This window comes from Xiphophorus couchianus, chromosome 15 (genome assembly GCF_001444195.1).
Source record: "Xiphophorus couchianus chromosome 15, X_couchianus-1.0, whole genome shotgun sequence".
Taxonomy (NCBI): Eukaryota; Metazoa; Chordata; class Actinopteri; order Cyprinodontiformes; family Poeciliidae; genus Xiphophorus; species Xiphophorus couchianus.
In genome coordinates this window covers 16,028,716-16,053,582 of record NC_040242.1, presented here as the reverse complement: position 1 = coordinate 16,053,582, position 24,867 = coordinate 16,028,716, and the positions used below count along the sequence as shown (strand labels likewise).

Below are 24,867 nucleotides of genomic sequence, written 5' to 3'. Positions count from 1 at the left end.
CTATTGATATTTTAATTTCCAGCTTGGATAAGCGTTGTGAGCAATAGCTTCTTTTTCTTTTTCTCAAGACTAAACTGATTTCTACAACTTCTTTGCGTGATTCTTTCTCCACCGACTCTTGATAAAGGTATTAATTTATGTGTAAACCAGGAGAACAATTTCAGGTTGAAATACGTTTTACAAGCTCTTAGCACGGTAAAAGCTTCATCGCACAGCAGCAGCTTGTGTTGGTGCTCAACAGAAAGGTTAGTAATTTTGGGGCCTAACAATTTTGGGGGAAAAAAACAACAACATATAATCAATTTAATAGACCCTGAAATATCCCCTACCATGTTTCATTTGCCTTAATATACAGAAATTGTTTACTTTTCAGCATTATAACCTCGTTATGATTCATCCATTCATTCACCTGAAGGGCGATCACGTTGGGCTCATGTGGAGAACCATCCCACCCACGCTGTGTGTCAGACAGAAGGCCAAACGCACTCCCCACTGCGCGCTAATAGACAGGTTAGAGTCGCTGGCTGTAGTGCACACATGCTCACTCGGAGGGTTGTGTTTACTCACTCCATCAGAGTTGTGCAGTTTAATATTAGACTCCAGCCTGCTGCTGGCTCTGACCTGGCAGCGCGCGGTGGGGGATGGGCGCGCGCAGATTGAGCCCGACGTCCCTTCTACCTTCATCTGCTTCTCCGTTTTCCTGGTCTCACCCTCCCTCCCCACTTCGTCTCTCCATGCGACTCACTTCCTCCTCGCTGAGGCGCTACACCGTCTCCTGACCTGACCTTCCAAAGCTGCACTCTGTTTGGTTTGTTTTCACCGTAGCGTTTAAATAATAATGAATCAGCCGTGCTTGCTCTTCTGTCTGCCAGCAGTATGTTTTATATCCCCTTTCTCAACTTCCTGTCAAGATTTTATGCCTCTTAGACTTGCGCTGCATTATGATATACTGTACATCGCTTCACAAGGAAAAAGAAGTAAAATGATTTACTTTGAGGAGAGTTGCAGCTCAGCCGCTGTGGCCCGTATGGTTTTAAAGTGTGTGCTATTGCAGTCGGATCATTTTGTAAGATAAATAGAGGTGAGGTGCTGCTGTTAAAGTTTCAGCGATTTCAAATTTAGTCTCTGTATTTTGGACTTTCTTGTGCTACTCTGGTCTTTCAAAAGATAAGAAAATAGTATTTTTTTTGCCTTTCTGATTACCCAGTTGCGTAGTATGTTGTTTTTTGTTATGATTTGTGACCGGCGATCTATGTACATGTCGATTGGATTAAACCAGAGGTCAACACGATGGACAAACAGAACCATCAGGAGAGCATCGTATTTTGAAGAGCATCAACCCTGTTGGCAAAAACCTAAAAAAAGGCCATAAGTGGTTCAGTTTGTGTGGTTGAAGAGGAAGTTACCTGCCTCCAGAGTGAGTTTCTGTTGACTTAATTGACTGTCTCGTAAATGGGTAGTGGGCTTTTTGGTGAGTTTGTTTACTGCTCAAAAAGTGTCACATGTGGTCAGAAGAGAAAAAGGCCTGTATAACTGCAGGAGAATACTAACTATTTAAACTATTACAACAGAATTCATTTAATTTACTTGGAGTTTATGGAAAATACTCAACAGCGTATCCATTTTTTGTTTACCCCTCCAGGGGCTCTTTTTTTTTGTGTCCCTTATATGAAAGTAGGCTGACAGGAAAAGGGGGAAGACATGCGGCAAATATCATCCGGGAGTCGAACCCGCGACGGTGACTCAAGGCCTCCAAACATGGGCCGCGCTATCCGCTACGCCACCACGGCACGCCCAACAACTTATGCATTTTAAGAGTATTTCTAATTGTTTATGAATTTCCATTACTTCAGCAATCAAATCCAGCAAATAGCTTCACAATTAGGATTGCATTAGTGCGATATATCTTTGTTTCTTACATTAACAGAGGAGGCCAACCCAAATAATTCACACATAAAATATATTCTTCACAACTTATGAGATCAGTTTAACCAAACGGCTTCAGTTTAACGACTCCATCTCATTTCTTTTCAATACTGTAGGAAGACACGCCATGGGAAAAAAAGCAAAGAATATCAACACAGCATCGCCTTGCTGTGTGTTTTGGACGCTAAAGCATAAATAATTTGATTCCAAACTAAGGCAGGCTGCTGTATTTGTTTTGGAGTATTTGAAAAACTCAACACACACCATCAATACCCAACACGTTAGGTTGAACTATAAAACCCGCACAATTAAACACAAATATCATAACAACGATACACTGATGAATTTAGCTGTAATCTCTTGCTGCACTATAAAGATGCTCCACTCACCTCAGCATCCAGAATGTGTGAAACTAAATTGCTAAATTAGCAGGTAGTGCAAAATCAGCTAGCGCTAATTGCTGGTAATTTAGCATTTACTGATAAATTATTGAATAGAGACATCAGCTCAAGAATGGTATTGTTTCTTAAGCTTTAATTCAAGTGTTGCAGGTTATTCATGTAACTTATTTGATGTTTCTTTAGAAATGTGGACTGTGGACGCTGACTTTAGCGTTGGGGACGTCTTTGCTGCAGTTACATGGCTAGCAATGAGATTCTGTTTCAGGTAGTAGCTTCGGTGACAAGCTAACTCCTTTTAGCACAATTCAAACATAACAATAGTCTTTTCCAGCGTATCATCAGATCAGTTTTTGAAGCAAAAATTAATCAAGAGAAAAGAAGTGGCTTTTGTCGTCCATTGGATGTCGCTTGTGCGTCACATTCACTGGCGTACGAGAAACGTGAACACAAAAGTTCCGGTGGGAACCTTTGATTGGGGGAAAAAAAAAATCAAATAAGGTAACTGAAATGTTTTAATGTTTTTCTTTTTTTTGTGTGACCACAATTTTGAGTTAAAAAGCCCCCAACACAAATCGTAATGACTCAACGCAGAAATGACCTTGCTTTCTAATTCCTGAACTTGCCTTATAATTACTTAATTCAAAGCAAAACTCTTGGCATTCAGGCATTTGCAATTACGTTTATGTAAATATACAAAATATCTGGTTGATGCTCTCAGGATTTCCAACCTAACTGAAAATTTAAGACACCACAGTTGGGGGTGGCACCCTGCTAAATTGTGCTGTCCGCTGCACATTGATTACGGCACAAAACGTGTCATCCAGCAATTCCACGCCATCGACGGAAACTCCTTCCGGCTGAACGGAGCGGGACACATGTTGGTGATGTGAAACAAACCTCGGCTGGGTCTACTTTCTGGGCTGTACAGTTCATATGGGAGGGATTGATTGGTAAACTGCTTTTATTGTGTGAACCTGTCAAGGAGATTGGAGAATTTGTCCGGAAAGATGCAACAGAATATAGAAAGCGTTGTTCCTCTTTTCTTTTTTAAGCTCTTACCGATTAATTATTAATACAAGCCATATCCAACAGGGTTTTGATTGCTTACACTTAATATATGAAGAGCAGATGGACGTGTTTAGTTTTCCCTTTCCACCTGCGTCACTTTAGGTTAATGAACATCAAGCATAAGCTGCTGGATCAGAGTGTGTACATACATGCTGGTCTGTGGGGGTGTGTATGCGTGTGTGTGTTTTCCACCCCAGCCCGGCACGCCACGTCAAATCATACGCGAGGAAGCGACGAGGGCCCATCAGATGAATTAAAATCTGTTGCTTGTCCTGTTCGCCCCTGCTTCTTCTCTCCGTCCGGGCTTACGCATCCACGCTCTGGCCAATCAGGGGCCAGCAGCCTCCGGGGCTGGTAGCCCGTCTCCCCCTCCTGTCACAGCTGGGAGGGGAAGGGATGGGAGGATGGGAGGGGGCACCGAAAGGGAGGAGGTAATCCAATGAGACGGAGAGGGGAGAGACAGCGCGAGGGCAACGCCTCACAACACCGGGAATCTCTCTCTCGGTCTCCATCTCTTCCGCTTCTTCCCCTCCCTCTACACCCTCCTCTTTCTTCTGCCTCTGAAGTGGAAAAACCACCAAAGGACTCTCATTCCCCATCCAGTCTTCTGCATGTGGCTGAGGAAGTGCCTTCCTATTTCAGGCAATTCTTTCATCCATAATTCAGCTTTTTCTTTTCCTCCCCTCATGTCTTCTCCTACGGTTGCATCTTTACCCTCTAAAGGATGACTTGGTGACTGGAATCCGACGTTTTGCCTCTCGATTCTTTGGGAGACAGCCTCTTATAGAGGAGCTATCTTTGTTCTTGCGCTCACAGCTGCTGAGTGTACAGTAGCTGCTAGTGGGGAAATAGGTTAGTGTGCCTGTTCGGTGGCAGACAGCAGAGGTGACTGCGTGTTCAGTGCGTGGAGGAGATGAAGGGGAAGGGGTTGCCTTTCTGGGGGTAGCGCTCGCCAACCTCTGCAGCCGTGCACCGAGAAGGTGACTGGAATGTTCCCGACCTTCAGTGGGAGTATCAGCGACTGATTTTAGGACAGACAAAGAAGAGAGCGCCTGAGACCGGACGTTTCTTTCTCCTTTTTTATTTTTGGTTGTTGTTGTGCACATAACAGGACTTTACCTGCATCCTTCGCCATGGACATCAACCTTCAGTCGCATCGATTTTACTTCCCCCAGATCTACTGCGCTGAACCCGGCGTGCAGCCGCAGCTCGCCGAGTTCAAAGTCAGGTAGGCTTTCAAACCACAAGAAGCTGATTTTCTGTGAACGAGAAATCTGTCAGTTATTAACGATAAATCCTCCACACGGCCCTCTTCTTTTGGCTTTTCGTCGCTGCCGCTCGGTTTTCATTTCCATGCAGAATTTAGTTAATGCCACATGATTGTTTTGTTTTTTCCCCCCAACAGATCCTCCAGCTGCTGCTGCAGCATATAAGGCAGTTCTGTGTGTGATGAGTGCTGCTGTGAGTGCCTGACTGGCCTTGCAGGGGGATGGGGCTGGATGCTCTTCTGTATTAACTAGCTGTGCAGAAAAGTGTTAGCGCCCCGGAAGAACCAGGGGGTCCATTGATCGCCTGTGAGGGAGCTGGCCAAGTTCACAACAGAGAGAAGGATAGTGCTGCGGTTGGGTTAGATTTGCCATTAAAGGATGTGCAGTCCTCCTTTTTTTGGGTGGGGGAGTCTGTGAGGCTCTTTTGTTCTCTCTCTCTCTCTCTTCTTTTGTCAGTCTTTCTCTCCAATCGAGGCTGGAAGTGTTCGGGGCGGCTTGTTGCGTCCGACGGCTGCCGTCATGCTCGCAGGGCTGCTGAGCACGCATGCTCAGATCAGCAACAGCTTCCCCTCTCCTTTGTCTTGCCGGGATGCAATTGTGCCGTCGCGCTCAGGTGTTGCTGAGACGTCATTCTTTGTGACGAAGGGGGAAAAGGAAAAAAAAAAAAAAACCCGGTGGTTTTCTCTAGAGATGCACCCATCAGGCTGATACCGGTTCACGGTTTTCTGTGATTGATGATTGATTGATGCTAATTTTGAATCAAACAGAAAGTGAGGGAATTACAGCATTTATGTGATTTTCATGAAACTAAAGAAAACAAAACGTTGGTACGCAATCGTCAATGTGTTTACAGGTTGAAAATAGTTAAAGTTGTCAACGATTCATTTACTGTTTGGAAAAAAATATTTTTGTTAGCAATCAAAAATCTTGGATTATAACTATTCACTTTTACTTGAGTAACTTTTTTTTGAAAAGCTGTACTTTTAGAAGTATTTTAATGCTCCACTTTTTACTTTCACTTAAGTAATTTTATTATGAAGTATAACTACTGTTGAGTAACTTCTACACTTTGTGAGTAACTTCACTGAATGACGAACAAGCTTGTTTTAGTCAAAAATTCACCAGACACGGACACACCTGTAATTTTTGTTAGTTTCATATTGAAAGAACTTGATTTGGAAAGATGTTTTATTTTGTCATTTTGTAATTATGTTGCATGAATAATTTTCATTTTGCTCTTTAAAATTCCAAAAATGTCTACATAACTTTATATTTCGTTTAGTCTGATGATGTCATTTGTTTTGAAAAGTTACTCCAGTCGCTATTATACCAAATACTTTTTTTTACTACAGTATTACTTGAGTAATTTCTTGGACGGCTTGAGCAAAAACACATTGATGTGGTGCCGCTCTTACTTGAGTGCAATTTTGGAGAATAATATTTGCACCGATAGCTTGGGATGTCCTCGTAATCCAATACGAAATACATTTGACTGTTCCTCTTCTAACAGCTCTGATTAGTGCAGCTTTAAGGGACTCAGCTGGAGTTTTGCCCCACTAAGCAGCTTTAAGGGCGACCAGGCCTCGTTGCTGCTAAAGCAGCTATTTTGGGTTAAAGCGTGTCACTGTCACGGCCTGGCAGAGTTCCCTGATGGCGCCGTGGAAGTCGCAGCTGGACCAACAGGAGGAGGGGAGCCGTCTGCAAAATGAGTCAGGATTTCAAAAACGGGGAGGGATGTAAGTTAGACGGAAATTCATCCTTCAACACCAAACCATATCTGCGCGATCTCAGGAGAAACATCTAATATACTTACTACTGCGGACTTATTTGCAACCTTCAGTGGAGCTTTTCAAACGGTCATGACGTTGAACGTGTAGACTCGAGGCTTTCACATTTCCTGCTGCGCCTCACGCCACACTAACACACCGGGAGTTATTTGTGTGCCTCTGCAGAGATTAAATATCGGATTCCACGAAACTAATTCAAGCAATCGCGTTTAGCAAATCCGATTTACTGCAACGGATACTGATTTGGAGCAGAGACGTTTTAATTCAGACGGATCCTTTAAGCAGGTTCATCACATTATCTGCAAAATAGGTGATCTTATTTTTTTTGCTATGTAAACATGAAAGGAGTCGGGCAGTTTTATTCAGCAGGACCAATGTAATACAGATAAATTATTAAGATTCGTGCCACATAGTGATATAGTTCTGGTGTTCATTTCTGTTCATTTACTTGATAGGGTTTACAGCTAACTAAAATCTGTTAATCCTTGTGCATCTTCCGCATTTTTTCCTTTCACTCAACTTTTCATATCTTGCTTTTATGGAGATGTTTCACACAAAACATTGCCAAAAGATATGATATTGTTGCATAAGAGTGCGGTATTGTACCTCAGACTAATGCCATACAATACTTTTTTAAACATTTCCTTCTTAAACATGTGTTTCTGGGGTGGTTTTATTTTTGTGGGACTTTGGTTGCAAAGTCTCGAAAGAAACCAAACGAGACGGGGAGGTTGAGAAGAGCAGATGACGGAAATTACATGAGAGGGAGGAGGGGGGAAGAAGAAAACAGGGGTGGGGGGTTGGATGGTGAGAAAACCAAAGCAAAATGAAGAGAAAGAACATCTACAAGACAGACAGAGGTGAAATTAAGGAAGCAAAAAGAGGAAGGTTCGACTGTGGAAAAAAAATTATAAAAACTGACGTTTAAACATGGATCTTGGGCGTGCCATTTGTCTTGGAAAAGGCTTTGGGAGAATGCTGGGAAATTTGCACCAGCCAGGGGCTCCATGGTTACCACAGGATCACCACATGATGGCTTGAAAACCATGACAACCAGCGTTGGCCAATCCACTCAACCACAGCTCAACATATGGCGGCTGTAAGTACAAAACGCCACACAGGGACTCTTCCAGGAGCAGTGAAGGTCCGTTTATTTAACGGACTAAGTCACATTAGATAAAGAAATGTGTCCGTTTGAAATTTGGTATTGATTAGATCGAATTTAATTCAATAAAACCGATTTCACTGATTTATTTATTTTTTTCTGTTCTAGTCTAGGTAACGGTTGTATTTATTTCAAGTCAAATCAATTAAATCCATCCATCCATCCATCCATCCATCTTCTTCCGCTTATCCGAGGTCGGGTCGCGGGGGTAGCAGCTTCAGGAGGGAGGCCCAGACTTCCCTCTTCCCGGCCACTTCTTCTAGCTCTTCCGGGGGAATCCCGAGGCGTTCCCAGGCCAGCCGAGAGACATAGTCCCTCCAGCGTGTCCTGGGTCTTCCCCGGGGCCTCCTCCCGGTGGGACGTGCCCGGAACACCTCACCAGGGAGGCGTCCAGGAGGCATCCTGACCAGATGCCCAAGCCACCTCAACTGGCTCCTCTCGATGTGAAGGAGCAGCGGCTCTACTCTGAGTCCCTCCCGGATGACTGAGCTTCTCACCCTATCTCTAAGGGAGAGCCCAGCCACCCTACGGAGAAAACCCATTTCGGCCGCTTGTATCCGCGATCTCGTTCTTTCGGTCATGACCCAAAGCTCATGACCATAGATGAGGGTGGGAACGTAGATCGACCGGTAAATCGAGAGCTTCGCTTTTTGGCTCAGCTCTCTCTTCACCACGACGGACCGGTACAGCGCCTGCTTGACGGCAGACGCTGCGCCAATCCGCCTGTCGATCTCCCGCTCCCTTCTTCCCCCATTCGTGAACAAGATCCCGAGATACTTAAACTCTTCCACTTGGGGCAGGACACCCCCCCTGACCCGGAGAAGGCACTCTACCCTTTTCCGGCTCAAGACCATGGTCTCGGATTTGGAGGCACTGATCCCCATCCCGGCCGCTTCACACTCGGCTGCGAACCGCTCCAGCGAGAGCTGCAGATCACGATCTGATGAAGCCAAAAGGACCACATCGTCTGCGAAAAGCAGAGATGAGATCCCAAGGCCACCAAATCGGATCCCCTCAACACCTTGGCTGCGCCTAGAAATTCTGTCCATGAAAGTGATGAACAGAATCGGTGACAAAGGGCAGCCCTGGCGGAGTCCAACTCTCACCGGAAACGAGCCCGACTTACTGCCAGCAATGCGGACCAGACACCGGTCATACAGGGACCTGACAGCCCGTATCAAAGGGCCCGGTACCCCATACTCCCGGAGAACCCCCCACAGGGCTCCCCGAGGGACACGGGACAATTAAATTTACTCAACAAATAAGCAACATGACACGTCTTCAAACGGGTCCAGTTCACGTTTAGTTGATATAAATGGCTTCAGTCCAATTTCATGTGAACCAGCTCAGTTTATTCCAGTTGAATCCATTTACGAAATCAGATTTTTATCCGTTTGCACACACAACAACTCAATCCAACTGTAACACGCCGTTGTGTCCAGGTTGCATCTTTTTGTCTAGAAAAGAAGCATCACCATGACTACCATTGCGTTAATATCTATAATCATAATTTGTCTTTATGTTCTTCAATATGTTACTTGCTGCCAAACAGGCCGTTTCACTTGTTGATATGTTGATAATTAAGTCAAAACCAGCAGCGTGTTGGACAAAGACTGGTTGATTTCAGTTCCTTATATGGAAGCCCATTAGGTCCAAATCTGCTGTCTGAAGAAGATCACAATAGTAAATAAATCTCCATAGAATGCCACCAAGTCGGCTCTTGTTTATGCTTTGTTTAGCATTTAAAAAAAATAACAACTTCTGTTATTTAATCTGCCAACACCCGTTTTAGCTGAGTCAAATAGCTCTTTAAGAACTACAAAATAAGAATACGTAGTAATAGTATTTTTTACAGTCTTGCTATTGTGAGTGGTCGTTAATTATTGAAAAGATCTGATTTTAGAGTTTCTCACCAGCCAGTCACTGGTTTAGGGCTCAGCATACCAGTTTCCCCCAGTTTCCTTTGACCGAAAAGCACCTTTTGTTGGTTCTGCTCCAACTAACGAGCACTCTGTAAGGAGCATATGCTGGGTTTCCGTAGATAGAAAGATTTTTAAGCCACTTTGAGTAATTAATTGAGCTTATTGTACTGTTTGATAACGGGGATCAATTGGAATGTTTGTCTGATTGAATTAAAAAGATTTTTCTTTTTCAAAGTGCTTTGATATGACATATTTTGAAAATTGGTACTATATAAGTAAAACTGAATTGTATTGAACTGTTAATTTCTCACTGCTTATTTTAGATTTATTCAGAAAAGTCTAAAAAGATTAAGATCATACAACATAGCAAGCTACTTTTTGGGTGAATTTTCAGTTTTGGTTACTTATTTGGCTGCTACTTTCCTGATATACTCCATCATTTTTTGCTTTGCGTTGTTTTGAGTGTTATAAAATTTGCTTCTTGTGCTAATTAGCTTTAGCATCATCAAAACACAACCATAGCACCGTTTCATGTATTTGCAGGACAAAACGCCCTGGCTGCTCCTGGGATTTTACTCTCCGCAGCCTTTTCTGCTCATTCACCTTAAAAGCTTTCGACTTAAACTCAAGAGCCGATACAATGTGAGTTACTGCTTGAGGATTATGCCGGGGCTTTCGGGTTTTTAGGACTCCCAGAGGAGGCCGAAATTTCCGCATTATCTTTCCTCACCCCTCACTGTGCCGTGGTCTGACAGATTAGAGATGAAGGCTGCCGTGAATGTATGTCAAACATAAAGAGAGCGCCGCTGGAAATCTGTGAAACATTCTGGGTCATTCGATGCAGTGACCGATGGTTTGTAGCACCAGCAGGAAGGCCGGCGCGTCCGACACTGGGGCCTTTCTCGGAGCAGGAGGGGTCGGAAACCCCTCCTTTAAGGACTGTGTGTTTGGTCTTTGAAGGAAAACACTAAATCTAATCGTCAGAAAATGTTTAGCTGTAAAACGGACCATATAGGAACTGTCTGCATTGTGTGTCTGCGTGCGCGTGTGAGGTTCCACAGTAAAAAGCACAGTTAAATGGCCTCCCAGAGAGGAGCGCGGCCCCAGGGTGTCTCCCAGCTTTATTTGCTCCCACCCTACATTTGTTCCTCATGTTCTTTCTTAAAAACAATCCAAGTTTACTGCTCCCGCTGTGTTCATGGTTGGGACATTTTCTTCTCTTTTCAAAACAAACGTGCATTCGTTTTACCCTCCCTGCTACAACTACTAAAACTTCTCCATCCGTCGGCCCGTTCATTTGGTTCATTAACCCATGCGTGGTTTGATTGGGACCAATCGACCGATCGTTCTGGACTTGTGCGCTGCACGCTCACCAGGGCAGGTTTGATTTTTGTTCTTTTTTTTCTGTGATATGTTTAAAGCAAAGACGTCACTGCCTCAGCTGGACTGACGAGGACGACCTGAGGGGTCTGGACGCGGTGTAAAACGTCCTGCTGAAATCTAATTCAGGCGAGATTAAAGTTGTAACAAACAACAAAGCAGAGGAATGTCTGGCTACGACGAAAAGTGGCGTTCAAATTTCCATGAAAGTGTAGTGTTTTATTATTTAGCGTTTTTGAAGAGAAATTGCTTTGCGGTAACATTTGAAAGTAGGGTTTCTGGGAAGATTGGCGCATTTAAGTTCATACAGTATTGTAACATTTGTCTTTACTCTTTTTAGTCTTAAGTAAAGAAATTCTCCAGATGGGACTACTGTAAGTCAATTTGTTATACCCTAAACTTATTGGACGTAAATAAACTCTAGAAGACGTTGTACTAGAAGCCTTCATTCAGAGTTACTAGACAGGAAATGGGCAAAGAGAGAAGGGGGGCACACCACTCCTCCGCCACACCTTGCGACGCCCCGAGGACGTCTTCGTATTGAAGCATTTATGCTCACAGCAGGCCTCCATTGTTGTGAAGCCGTCAGCAGACTTCCTGGTTCTGTCTTCGGTGGAACCTTATTTAACAAAGAAGCTTGGTTCCCTTTGTGAAAGTGGGGGCAAAAAACCTAGAACTATAAAAACTAAATCGGTTTGACAACAAAAACATATATTTTAGTATCCCAAATGCGGTAGTGGATCTTGGAAGTGTACGCAACTCTTTTAAAAACCCAAGTTTGTGTGATGTAAACAGCTAAGACCAGGATAAATAATTTGAAAACCTTGTTATGTAGCAATATCAATGCTTAACCCAATACACCCTTAATACTTTTTTGAAGAACATTTTGGTCAGATTTTTATATTCGGTCCATCATCAAGTTGGTATTGTTGACAATGGACTTCCAGAGAACTAAGTCAACACTGTCTCCCATCACCATCCTCAGCAACACTGTGGATCACTTCCTAGGAACCTGGATCCTCACACATAAACACTGTACTTCCTGTAGCAACTCAAGAAGTACAACCTACCACAGGAGCTGCTGGTCAGCTTCTACACCGCCAATATTCAGTCTGCCCACATGTTTGTCCATCACTGCGTGGCTTGGTTTAGTCACAAAAACAGGACAACAAGTAGATATGCAGAGAGGATCATGCAGCGTTTTCATAGGTCTAGGGTCAGAAAAGGATAACTTTCATCAGACCATGCAACCACAAGGTTTTGAAAGAATGTATCCATGCCTTTTTATTATTATTTGGAAGAAAAGGCTTCTGTCTTGCAATGCTACTCCTTTCCCCCATCCAGATGTACAGTATAGGGAATACAGGAAATTGTTTTCGTAGAAGACCACTAATACCTGTTTCCTCTCCTTTCCTGTTTCCTCTGTGTTTGTCTTCAGCCTCTTGGACTCATCCTGCATGCTCTCTTTTCAAACGTGCAGAATATATGCCATATGTAGGATTAAAAAAAAAACATTTACCGTACTTGAAATGATTTGCCACTGCTCTTTGGATGCTGAGCGTTAGCTCTATGAGGTAAGAACTCTCCTAAATGCCTGATGCAATCAAGCGCAGCAGCAGTAAAACCCACCCTGTCTAGATGCACACTCTTCATGAGCTTTCAGCTGGAATTAAACTATAAATTCAGATCTGTTTTATGGCGCCGAAATGGGCTCTTCTACCTTTTTGGCAATCCCAGATAACCGCTAAGGCAATGAGCAAAACCCGGAGAGGAGAACCGCAACACACCCAGCACAGAAAAGATGCAGAAACAGTTGAGACAGGACGATGTGCAGTGTTGTGAGAAACACAGCGGAGTCTATAATTAGGCTGTGTGCTGTCTGAGGCTGTCTTTAATTCATGTCTCGCTGCTCATTCATCTTTTCTGCATAGCCATATTTTCTAGGCCAAGCTAATATCCCACTCGAGTTGTCATGCCAACAGATTAGCATGCCGTAGCGCGGTTCCACCAGGCTGCAGGAGAAACTGGGAGCATAATGTGAGTGTTTCTCCTCCGCTGGTCATTAGGTTCGGAGCAGGCTTTAAAAAAAGTACACAAGTTGATATCAAAGAGAGTTTTTGTATTCAGCTTGACATCAGTATTCCCACGGTGATGTCTGTTTATTTACCCAAACAAAACACACGGATCTGTTTAGCATGCGGAAACTATGCAGTAGATTTGTTTGTTCCAGTGGTTTAGGGCCCAGGCTGCTTTTTCTACTTCTGTTTAGCTCAGCGTAGCTGAAACTATTTTTAGCGCTGCTAATGCTAACAATTAGCAGCGCTAAAAATACTCAACTTACTTGCACACTTAAAGTCAAAATTATCGAACCATTAGAGACTACAAATCGCAGCCAACTGTTTACCCTCATTTCTACTTTATGAAGACTTTTTATAGCATAATGATGCTTTAAAAAAAAAATCTTATTTAAAAAGTTAGCCGGATGTAACTGGTTGACCCCTTAGCAGCTAGCCTGCTAATGGGACTAGACGGAAATTAGCCATTTGCAGTTACCGTAATAATTTTGATTTATTTCTTTCTAACAGCAAGAAAAAATGTAATCAGTACAACAGAGACAATATGTGCATACATAACCAGGGCCAAAATAATTTGTTTACCACTACATTTCTGTTTGAAAAGGAGTAAGAAAAAGTGAACACTTATTAAATCCGACCCCTTATCTCAATTTAATGAAAAATATGACTTACTGACTAAATAACTATCAAAATTTGTAATTAAAGCCATGTTATAATACCATGTGCCAACATACTGTGCTAAAGAGCCAAAAAATATTTTACATTACAAGACAAAATGGTTACAAACTGGCTCATAACAAGACAAGAAAATCTACGGATAGTAATAATAACATGTATTTATATGTAAATGTTAATTAATATGCAATGTACCATTTTTTTTAAAAACATGGACTTGACACTCCAAAAGACACATCTGTGTCCTCTAATGTGGTCCAAACCGTGCAAACCTTAAAAGAGTCGGTTCAAAACCCTGTTATGCTATTAATCTGTGGGATCATATCCAACATTAATGAATGTTGCTTCGTCACACTCTTTCAGTCCTTTGCTCGCAGCACAAGCCTGTCCACGTTTCAGGAGTTTTCCTGTCGTAGCTCCGAAAATCACCCAGCATGATTTGCAGACCTGGAACCTGGTTCAGCCGGGGCCAGTTTATTTTTAGACTCCTTCTCTGCAAGTTGACCCATTTGGTTTGTTTTATAACTGTTTGCACTAGAACAGACTGGCTGTGTAAAAGTCAGGCTGTCGGCGCTGGCACATATATATATATATTTTTCCCCCTGTCTCTCCAGAGTTTTCTGTGTTGCTCTCATTCCCACAGATCAGCACCAACGCCTAAACATCAGAAATACAACACAGCAGACAGACTGCTTATGTTACAGGCCACCATTTTGCGTGATGGTTTACATTCTTTTAAGTTTGGCCTCATGAACAACAGGATGGTTTTGTCCCACAGGACAGGAACATGTAAACACAAGCTGTTACGCCGCGCCGATTTATCAACTCGTGTATGCGTTTCACAAAGGTTTTTGGGTAATTGCTGCCTTTTAGTTCAAACAATGTCAGTGATTTTTATTTTTATTTTTTACCAGATCAGGAATAAACCGTGGAAGGACAATAATTCACAATTTTCAAAAATATTAACATATAAAATGTACAAAATATGGCATTTTATACGTCTGTATTCCCCCTCACTTGAAAATCTAGAGCAATTAGTTGCCTTCAGACGTCACGCAGTTAGTAAATAAAGTCTATCTGTGTGCAATGTTTGGTACTGACAGATGCTCTCCATCCACTCTGAGTGTTTTGAATAGAAATGCTGGAAGAAACATTTCTTCCAGCAAATGTTGGAAGAAACTTAAGCCAGAAGAGGTGCTGCTAAAAGTTCCCAATTATGCACCTTCTGTTGGCTTGTAATGTAAAAATCGTGTTAAAATATACTAAATGTGAAAATCTTGGAGTGTGATTACTTCCTCAAGGCATTGTTCATTCCAGAGATGCAGGAAAGGTTCTGAAAGTGAGCTCTACTTTTGCATCAACTGCAGAAACTTTCATGTAAATTCATGTTTGGGTCAGAAGTTAATCAAGGCATTCTTAAATGTTACCAACTTGCCCCAAAGTTTAGGACTGCAGACACATTTTAACACAGTTTATCCCACTTTCTGCAGGTTTAGCTGAGGTTTCCGTCTTGTTGCCTTTGCACACTTATAAATCTTTAAGCTGTCAGCTGCTCTTCTTCCTGCTTTATGCAGCTTTGATGTTTTATGCAGTCGGCTCTTCACAAACGCAGAAATATACACACACGCATACTTACTCGCTGGCATGCAGAAGAAGTTTCACTGCGCCACATTTCTGGCCGCTTCCCAGTGCAGAGGGTTCTTCATCATTGTCCTGCCGTCTGCAAAAACAGAGAACATTCTGCGAGGGACTGAGATGAAGAGACAAACAATTTATGGTGCCGATTGTTCTGTCCGCTCACTCTGGAGATTTCGCTGTTTCCCTGTAAGCAGCCGGCCGGGCGCGGGGGGACACAAAGGACCCCTCTGTGATCTGGCTTTTTCTCCTCATCCACAAATTCTGGAAAAAAGAAAAACTTTAATGCATTTAGATGCATATAGTTAGTGCATATAAATGCACCGACAGAGCGTTATTGATAAAGGAAGTTACACTATATTCTCTTGATCAGCCAAGTTATAAAATTCGGTTGTTCCAACCACTTCCGTGGCAACAGGTGCATAAAATCCAGCCGGCCTTTTCTACAGATATTTGTGAGTGAATGTTGTTGTTTTTTTAATGATTATTTTTGTAAGAAGGAATATTTTTTTGCAAAGTGCCTTGAGGAAACATTTGTTGTGAATTGACATTATATAAATAAATGGAATTAGACTTAGACTTAGACTGACTTTATTGTCATTTTGCATGCACAGGGTGTATACAGAACGAAATTTCGTTGCATACGGCTCAGGACAATGTTTTGAGCTTTCAATGTTGTGAGGTTACTCCAGAATAAAATAAAATACAGTATAAAATATGAATATAAATATAGAATATAAAGTGCAGGAATGACAGTAAAATATAAGTTATTTAGCTCTGTACATGTGCAAGGTATGTACATGTACAGCTTTCAAAGCTTTCAAAAGCTTTGAAATTGAATGGATCACTTTCAAAGCTCAGTGAGTTTCAACGTAGTTGTGCAATAAATTCAGTCTTGAGTTTCTCTCTCTACTAAATATCCCAGTCAGTTGTTAGGATTGTTGCAACTAAGTGTGATTGAAAGCAACTCAGGCTTGAAGTGGTAGGCCATATAAAGTGACTGGGTAAGTTTCGCAGTCCTAGCGTGTTTGGGTGTTTGTGTCCATTATTATTGCTATACTGGTGGTTTTGCTATGTCATTAGCATTCCCTTCTAGGTCGTATGTGTTCGCTCCTTTGTATTTAGTTTCCTGTATTCTTTTATGTTTGTATTTATCTCTCTTAGATTATTTGTCAGGCTTTCCCCCGTGGTTTTAGATCCGTTGAGTTCCTGCTCAGCCCATTCGTAGTTTGTACGAATTCCATTTGTAGTCGGAACTTGGAAATTCCAACTCTCACTCGGAAATTGCAGCAAACTCTGACGGCCCCAGTTGCGATCTGTAAGGCTCGGCTTTGTGTTTCAATGTGGCCGCTCCTTGCATCGACAGTAGTAAGCTGTGGTGGAAACCTGTTTATTTTACAATACATGTTAAATGTAGTGCCTGTAACTCCAAATTGAAGAAATTAAAAGTGGTGTTTGCTTATGGGAAGTGAAACTTAAAACAATGTCCGTAAAAGGTTCTGCAAACAATGGCTACTTGGGCGTCTCCATGTTGACATCCCGGCTTCTCCGAATATGTCGAATCCGACTTCAGCATTAAACTCTTGAATGTTCCCTGAAGTGAAGTTCAGCAGGAGATTCCTTTGGAATGAAGTAAAGCCTTCTAGTCCAACATCAGTGTTTGACCTCAGAAATGCCCTTCCGGAAGGATGTTCAGAACCTTCCAGAAACACACTCTCTATGGAAAAAACGTTTGAAGCTCTTAAAGGCTGTCATATTAAACCCAATGAATTGAGAATGAGAGGAAACTGATCTAGGCAATTGAACTTTCATATTGCCCCTCAATATATTTGCACAGTGCTTTCAATGCTTTGTATATAGGAATTAAATAATCTCTTTGAAAGTCCATTTTGTTTGAGACGGGGTTCTTTTTGGTTTTCTGTTTTTGTGAAATGGGTCAAAGTCTATGAATCCCACAACTACGCAGGCCTCCGCATAACCGTGCAGCATAAGCTTGTTTTGAGCCGGGGCAGAATCATTAACCCCAGCAGCGTGCTGCAGTGACTCACTGGGTCGCTCGCTCCAACAGCTTCACTCAACTCAAGGCTTCATAGCTGCAGTTCACACATTAAACAACTATCTGTTTTTGGAACAGATAGATTTGAAGCTCCGATGCTTCACCTCTGAGTTTTAGCGGTTCTCGATGTCTACGAATGTCTTGGCCTCGAGGTTTTTTGTATTTGTTAAGGTCGTGTCACTTCTACCGAACTGCTGCTCCGTTTTGTAGACAATGACTCAGTGGGTTTGTTTGAGCCAGTGACTCATATTTTAGGTTTTGTTGAAGGATGTATTTTTTTTTTCTTCATGTTTTTAATTTTGTTTAGTTTTGTGTTTCCTCTCTCATCTAAAGAAACACAACACTGATTTCTTTAGCTTAGCTAACGGCTGCAACATAAGGCAACAGCCAATCGTTTTGGATGACATCAAAGAAAGAAAAATGTACAACCACATCAGAAACATTTTTTGTCTTCTAAAATTTGCTTTGTTTTCATCTTAAATCTTAATCTCATTTTTATCTTAATTGGCAGGTAGCACATTTCTGGGTTTTCTAGACTCAAATACAGTTGCTAACTTTAAACCTGTACATAGATTTGCCATGTTTTGCCTATTGAAAGTCCTTTCAAGGTATCAACCCGCTTCATACTTGGAATCTCGGAGATTACATTATTACTTCTTGAATCATTATTAAGTCTCTATTTTTATCTTAGTCTGGAAGTTTGTTTCGACACCAACTAGCTTTCCGATGCTTTGCCAGTCCTAATGCACCAGAACCGGAGTGCGTAGATATGCATCTCAACTTGGCTGAGAACAGAGATTAGCATACAGTGGTGTGCGCTGCTATTTTAGTCCAATTCGTCTTTGTTGTCTGCGCGCCGCTTGCCTTGAGCAGCATGTCCCTCGGAAAGTGGAGCAACAACAGAATGGCTTTGATGCCGTGATGTCTGCAGGACAGCGCCGCTGTAAAATCTGCTGCAAGGGGCTATCCTCTCATGGATGGGCGAGCCTCCTACCAGCGCAGATTACTGCAAGAAACATGGCTGAAAAATGTATAGGCCTGAAGCTACTCACACAGGCAGAAGTGCGCACACAGTGCTACTGGAAAAGTATTAACACCCCTTTGAATGACTCACTTTCCAGATTTTATTGGGCAAAAATTGCGTACTTTTCCTTTCACTTCACTACTGTCATACAAACTCCCATATCTTATCATTTTTAAAGGTATAAATACTTTTGCAAGTTGCCGTAGTTGCATGAGCCAAGACTACATAGTAAAAAAAAATAATAATAATTTAACAGAACTGCTCTCCGCTTTAAAACAATTCAGAGACGAGTGAGATTTCAGTGGATGCCTCTAAACTAAGCAGACGTGAAAAGAAGAATCAGCCTCCAGTCAGACCATTACCAACCAGATATTGTGGGCAATTTCAAATTCTGCCTAATCATCCACAGAAGGGAAGATCAAAGTGCTACTTATATCTCCTGCTTCAGGGTTTTCTTTCTTCTTCTTCTTCTTTTTTTTTTTTAATGCATGCAGGTTTTAATTACGTCTTCATTTTTTTTTCATTCCTGTGATTTCTGTGAATCAACAGCATATTAGTCTGACAGCTCATGGCTGCGCTGCTCATTTCAAATCAGGAGATGATGCCGGAAGAGGACATTTTTACTGCAGCCAGACAGGAAGCACCAGAAACGCTTTGACATGAACAAATGTGACAGGACCAGGTGGCATAATCAGAGACTGAGGGTAAAAAAACATACATATTTTTACCAACATGTTTTGCTATAAGCAGGAGTAATTTATGTAAAAACAAAAGTAAAAAGGTTTTGACAAAACACCTGGAATCCCCTGAAACGAGGAGAACAGAAGCTCAGTTGACCTGTTGTGTGTGTGTGTGTGTGTGTATAATAATCTTTCTGCTTCTGCCTCAAAACCATGTGCGAACTTGAGGAATTGTTTAAAATTCAGCAATCTGAATGAATAATTCATATATTTATCATCACAAGCCCTCGTTAACCAAACTCCAGACTTCTAGAGAAGCGGGTTAACTTGTTTCATGGTTTTAAAAAAAAAAAACCCTGTCGGTTCATTAAAATGAGTTCAGATTCAAACGTTGATTTTTATTTACGCATTAAATACTTTGTGAAAACAGACTCTCAGCTCCGATAGTTAATGGGTTCATTTTGAGTGGAAGAAAACGCACGAAATCTCTGAGCGCCTTCCGGAAGTAAATCAACATTATGATGAAATTAGCTGTATTTTGTTTATTCTCTGGATATGTAAGATCTACACAGCATTGCCTAAACTATCACATACTCATAAGTACACAATTGCTATTAAAAGAAAACTTCTTCTATTGTCTTGAAACAATCAAATGTTTAAAAGAATGTGGGTCCATTTCACATTGTGGCTATAGTGAATTTTGGCGGATTATGCTGAAATTCCTTCCCTGGTGTTGGAGATCGATCATCACGTTTTCCCTTTGGAGAGAGTTTACTACATTGGCATCTTCAGAAAGAGATCCAAGCATCAGACACCGTCGATGTGTTTCCCCCGTGGAGCTGCTTTCTGTTTTCATCGTTTTGCGTGTGCGCGGCCTGTGGGCGGCGTCGTCTCTGCCCTCAAGGTTATGGCGCTCAGGCTCTCAGAGGAAGCAGATTACGTTTTAATCCAGACCGGAAAATAACACGCTCGCTCAAAACTGTTGTTATGCAAAGGAGATTTTATTTATTTATTTATTTTTATTGAATATCTGACTGGAGGAAAGGATTGTGTCCCAGTAGGCTCGGTTTTACTGTTGCGCCATTTGGCAGCGGACTGATCTCGGATGATGGCGTTTCTTGAGTTCACACGCATGTGCGAGTGCACAAATGTGCGGCGTCGTGGTAAATTCATAAGTATTTAATGCATTATTCATGCTCTGCACTTCAGTTTGCTGAACGTCGCACTCGTATAGCGTTATACGAAGTCTTCCTGTTTGTGTTTGTAGCCGTCAGTCAGAATCAAACTCTCTTGTTTTGCTTCGTCTCTATTTTTTTTTCACCTCCAGTCTCTTTTAGCACAAGAACCTGATTTATAGGCCCGCAGTGCCTACTTTTTCTTTTCTTTTTTTTTCTTTTTTTGGAGCCAGCTGCCTCGAACGCTGTTTTAAAAAAAATAAATGGCCTCGGCAACTTAACCAAAAATAAATTAAACGCATCACTGCCCTGCTGGAGCCGATCTCGAGTGCACTGGCGAGGAGACAGCGAGGTGTAAACCGGGAGACGTTGAGCTGAGCTTGATTCTGGTTCTGTGTGTTTCTCCAGCCGCTTTACTTGCTAAATGAAAACCAAATTATTTCTTCTCAATTTAAAGCCTGTGCTTTCTTTTTACTCATAAAGCAACTTCCAGATTGATTAGCAAACCCAGTAAGAGTTTGCTAATCCTTGTAAATAAAAACAAGCCACCCCCCGCCCCCCTTTTTTTTCTTTTTTTTTTACATTTAAACGTTTAAAAACCAGACCTTTAATTGCACTGCATTCACTATTTCATTGAACAGATTTGATTACAGATTTATTGGAAGATATATGTCAAAAAAGCAGACTCCATAGGACTACTGAAAGTGATTCGACACTTTAATTTCAAATTAATAAAGCCAAATCTCTCTGACCTGTGAGTGGCAGAAACTTGCAATCATTGCTTGAAGTTTTGCAGGTAATCCAATGAAATAGGCTCAAATATTTAACAGATATTCAACCGGTTTCATGTATTTATAATGTTTTTTAAATTTCACATTTTATGGAGAAAGTGAGCTGTAAGTGGCCATTTTTGTTGTATTTTTCAAACTTTTTTGTGTGTTTTCAAAACAAAATGCAGTCCTGATCTACACGTTAGACCAGTGGTTCTCAAATGGGGGTACGTGTACCCCTGGGGGTACGTGGAGGTACTGCAGGGGGTACGTGAAGCTTTTCAAAATATCTTTAAAAAATCAGTAGGCTCCTCATAATAAGTCTTGGGAAAAATTATTTTGTGAAAAGTTCGATAAAATATAAATGTGTGTTCATGCACTGAATTTTATATTCAGTATTTAGTTTCAATATCCTTTAAAATAAAGCGGTTTGACTGGTTTTATACCTTCCTGGTGGTCACCTTCTTCTGTTTTTCTTTTTTGTTTAACCATGCAATGTTTGCAATATGGATGTATTTGTCAGGTTCACTGATATAAGTTGTTTGGCTTTAATAAATCAGACAGTGATTTTACAGCACTGTACCTCTTTTTTATTCCAAAAATGTTTTGCCTGTGTCAGGGGGTACTTGATTAAAAATATATTTTTAAGGGGGTACATCACTGAAAAAAGTTTGAGAACCACTGCGTTAGACCATTTAGGTAGCCTCAAACCTGCTTTATAGTTTTTAATGAAATGTTTTTTATTATGGAAACACAGAGATATGAAAAAGATACTAATATAGTGATAGTAATATAAGTAAATAAGTGTGGTTATTGCTAGTCTATTGGCACACACGATCCACATTTATTCCATCCAGCTTTACCATAGGCTACAGGTTTATGAAGCCAAGAACTTTTGCTTTTGTCCTCCCTCTTTACTAGAAAACTATGGGTTTCAGCTCTTTTTTATTTATTTATTTTTGGTAGCTTTAACCGTAACAGACTTTAAATCTGCTCTCGGCAGCGGAGACGAGATGAGACTAAATCCTACAGTCAAAATAAGAGTTTTTAATTCAGGCATGTGACTGTGTTTGACCCAATCCCCCTGATATGTCTGCTTAGCAGATGTTATGTCTGGATGAAAAAAAAGGCACTGAGAGAATCAGTGTTTTATTTTGTTTTTTTTCTTTTCACACGCAGTGATGTGAAATAATTACGACGCCTTTCAAGAGCCTGTTAATTTTTCCATCTTATTTGGTACAAGTGGATATTTAATTATTGGCTTCAACAATGCTTGGAAGGTTAAGTAATATAGCCAACCAGTTACGACCAACTTTTTAAAACTAAACTTCATTTAGGAAAATGCAGTTTTTGGTCAGGAAGAGATTAGGACACCCCTTCAATTTCAAAATTGAAATATTTTGAAATGTTAAATCTCTGTTACTAGCATATAATGCTGTTTTATTTGCTTACAAATACCACTAGGAAGTGTTGCCCTTTGCATCATTACACTCATGGCAGATATCCTACTACTTATAACCCCTACAACGACATTGGGCCAAAATAGACCTTGAAAACTCTGAATCTTCCAAAATTAGATTCAGTCTCATGCATATTCATAAGGAGACTGAGAAGCACTTAAATAACCCTAAGCCTTTCGTTCCTCTCTCCGTCCCTTTGTCCTTGCCAGTGAGCAGAGTATCTGCCAGGCGCGGGCCTCTGTCATGGTCTACGACGACACCAGCAAGAAGTGGGTCCCCATCAAGCCGGGCCAGCAGGGCTTCAGCCGCATCAACATCTACCACAACACTGCCAGCAACACCTTCAGAGTGGTGGGCGTCAAGCTGCAAGACCAGCAGGTAACCTGGAGAGTGACGCTTCTGACGCTGCGGGAGGAATGCAACACATTTAGACCGTCCTGGACTCACACCGAGAGAGTCCTCTGAATTGCTGTGATATAGACATTTGTATTGTAGATACGTAGATGCATATTTACATGTGTTTGTAAAGAAGGAAAAAGTACATTGATCCACATTGTTGTATCTTTTCTGCAGTCGTGGAGTCCATCATTTTTATTTTAGTCAGACCTTTTGGCTCTGGACACTTGATCTTAGATTGAAATTATTTTAGAAACTTGTACAAGCCAGATTATTTACATTCTCTGTTTTTATCTCCCCACTCCTCCAATGTTGCTCATAAATAGCTTTCTTTCCACTCCTCTCCTCTTCTTTTTCCTGCAGGTGGTTATCAACTACTCTATAGTGAAAGGCCTCAAGTACAACCAAGCCACCCAGACCTTTCACCAATGGAGGGATGCCAGGCAGGTCTACGGCCTCAATTTTGCCAGCAAGGAGGAGGCGACCACCTTCTCCAACGCCATGCTGTTCGCCCTTAACGTACTCAGCGCTCAGGATGGAGGTGTGGTCTCCCCTCTCTGCATCACACATTCACTTTGCACTCAGACGGGTTCGCTGCCGGTGCCCAGATGAACTGTTGTTTGAGCACTTTTCATTCTGGAGGAAGGATGTCATTCTAGGAATACGTAGTCTGGACAAAACAAAGTTAGTTAACAATCTTATCGATTGTTGGACCACATTGAATTTGTGGTTTTCTGATAAAAACACATTTTAAAACTGTCTACAGTAACTTTATTACCCTAAATAGGAAAAAACTTTTCTGTCCTACATAGAAAAGCATAGCCCATTATTTCCGTGCTAGCATAAACTATAGCTATAGTTTGTAGTCTTAAAATGCTGCAGTTTTGCGGCTTTGGTCATTGCAAGATTTTATGGCTTCAAGATACGTCGCCATAGAGACACACAAACACTAAAAAGCTTTATTTTAAAATCTGATTCATGCTGATTCTTGCACGTGGCTCTCATGTCACTAGAAATGACTCTACTTTTATCCTTCAAGTACACACAAGTTCTTTAGTCTATTATATCTCTCTTATAATAGACTGAAGACTTTTTTATTTGCTATCAGCAATATCCTGAGACCTTAAGCATAGATCAGTGAAACTCCTGGAACATCTCCTAGCTGCTGCCTGAATCATGACACAGCATCCTCAGCAAATGGGCAATAAATGCTGACCCAAGCAGTTCAGAGCAACCTGTTCATGTGTGATAGTAGCTGTCAAAATGCAGCTGAGTTAGGCAACAGTGCCCTCTAAGTCTAACAAACTCTGGCTAATGGGTTTTTTATTATTCACATAACAGAACAGAGTGCAATTGATAACATTAGTACAAGGTTTGGTTATACTGGGAGTCATCAGGGATTCATTGGAGCTGGAGTTAAGTCCTATTTTTAAAACACTCCGTTAGCATTGCATGAACACGTAAGATGTGCAGTTTGTCCTGCAGTAACTCTATTCATGCCCGAGTTAGTCACAAAGAGAGAGAGAGAGAACGAGACGGAGACAGAGTGACTTTCACAGCTTGCCACTCATTTCCCCAGCAGCAGTAGCAGTGTGTGTCCCCCGCCGTCCCCCTCCAGCCTCTTCATTTGAATGAGTCATTGAGAAGATCTCCCCTGGGTCCCGTGCTAGAGAGCAGACTTTTTCATCTGCCTAATGACGTGGGGCGGCGGCGCAAAGAGGCTCGAGTGGCAGCAGCCACCGATAGAAATTACACATGTACACACTATACAGAAAGCACAATATGATTTTTATAGCCGCATTTTTGCACTGGAAGCAAAAAGAAGACATAAACTCATTGGCCTAGCACGAGTGCTATAATACGAGAGTTATATATATATACAGTATATACAGTATATATATATACAGTACAGACCAAAAGTTTGGACACACCTTTTAATTCAGTGAGTTTCCTTTATTTTCATGACTATTGACATTGTAGATTCACACTGAAGGCATCAAAACT

General features: G+C 41.6%; 1 protein-coding gene across 5 annotated transcripts in view; it reads left to right on the top strand.

The window, feature by feature from the left end:
* The window catches only part of evlb (Enah/Vasp-like b), a 41,804-nt gene that overhangs the window by 4,736 nt on the left and 12,201 nt on the right, over positions 1–24,867 (top strand). Inside the window, exons 1-3 of one of the 5 annotated variants that reach the window (XM_028039848.1) lie at positions 3,838–4,623; positions 22,677–22,845; positions 23,227–23,404. In XM_028039848.1, coding sequence (XP_027895649.1) covers positions 4,529–4,623; positions 22,677–22,845; positions 23,227–23,404 — 442 coding nt within the window. In that variant the 5' untranslated portion in view covers positions 3,838–4,528. Of the gene's footprint in view, positions 1–3,837; positions 4,624–7,318; positions 7,550–22,676; positions 22,846–23,226; positions 23,405–24,867 lie in introns of those variants that run through there. The other 4 variants (XM_028039845.1, XM_028039849.1, XM_028039846.1 and 1 more) reach the window with 4 other exon arrangements.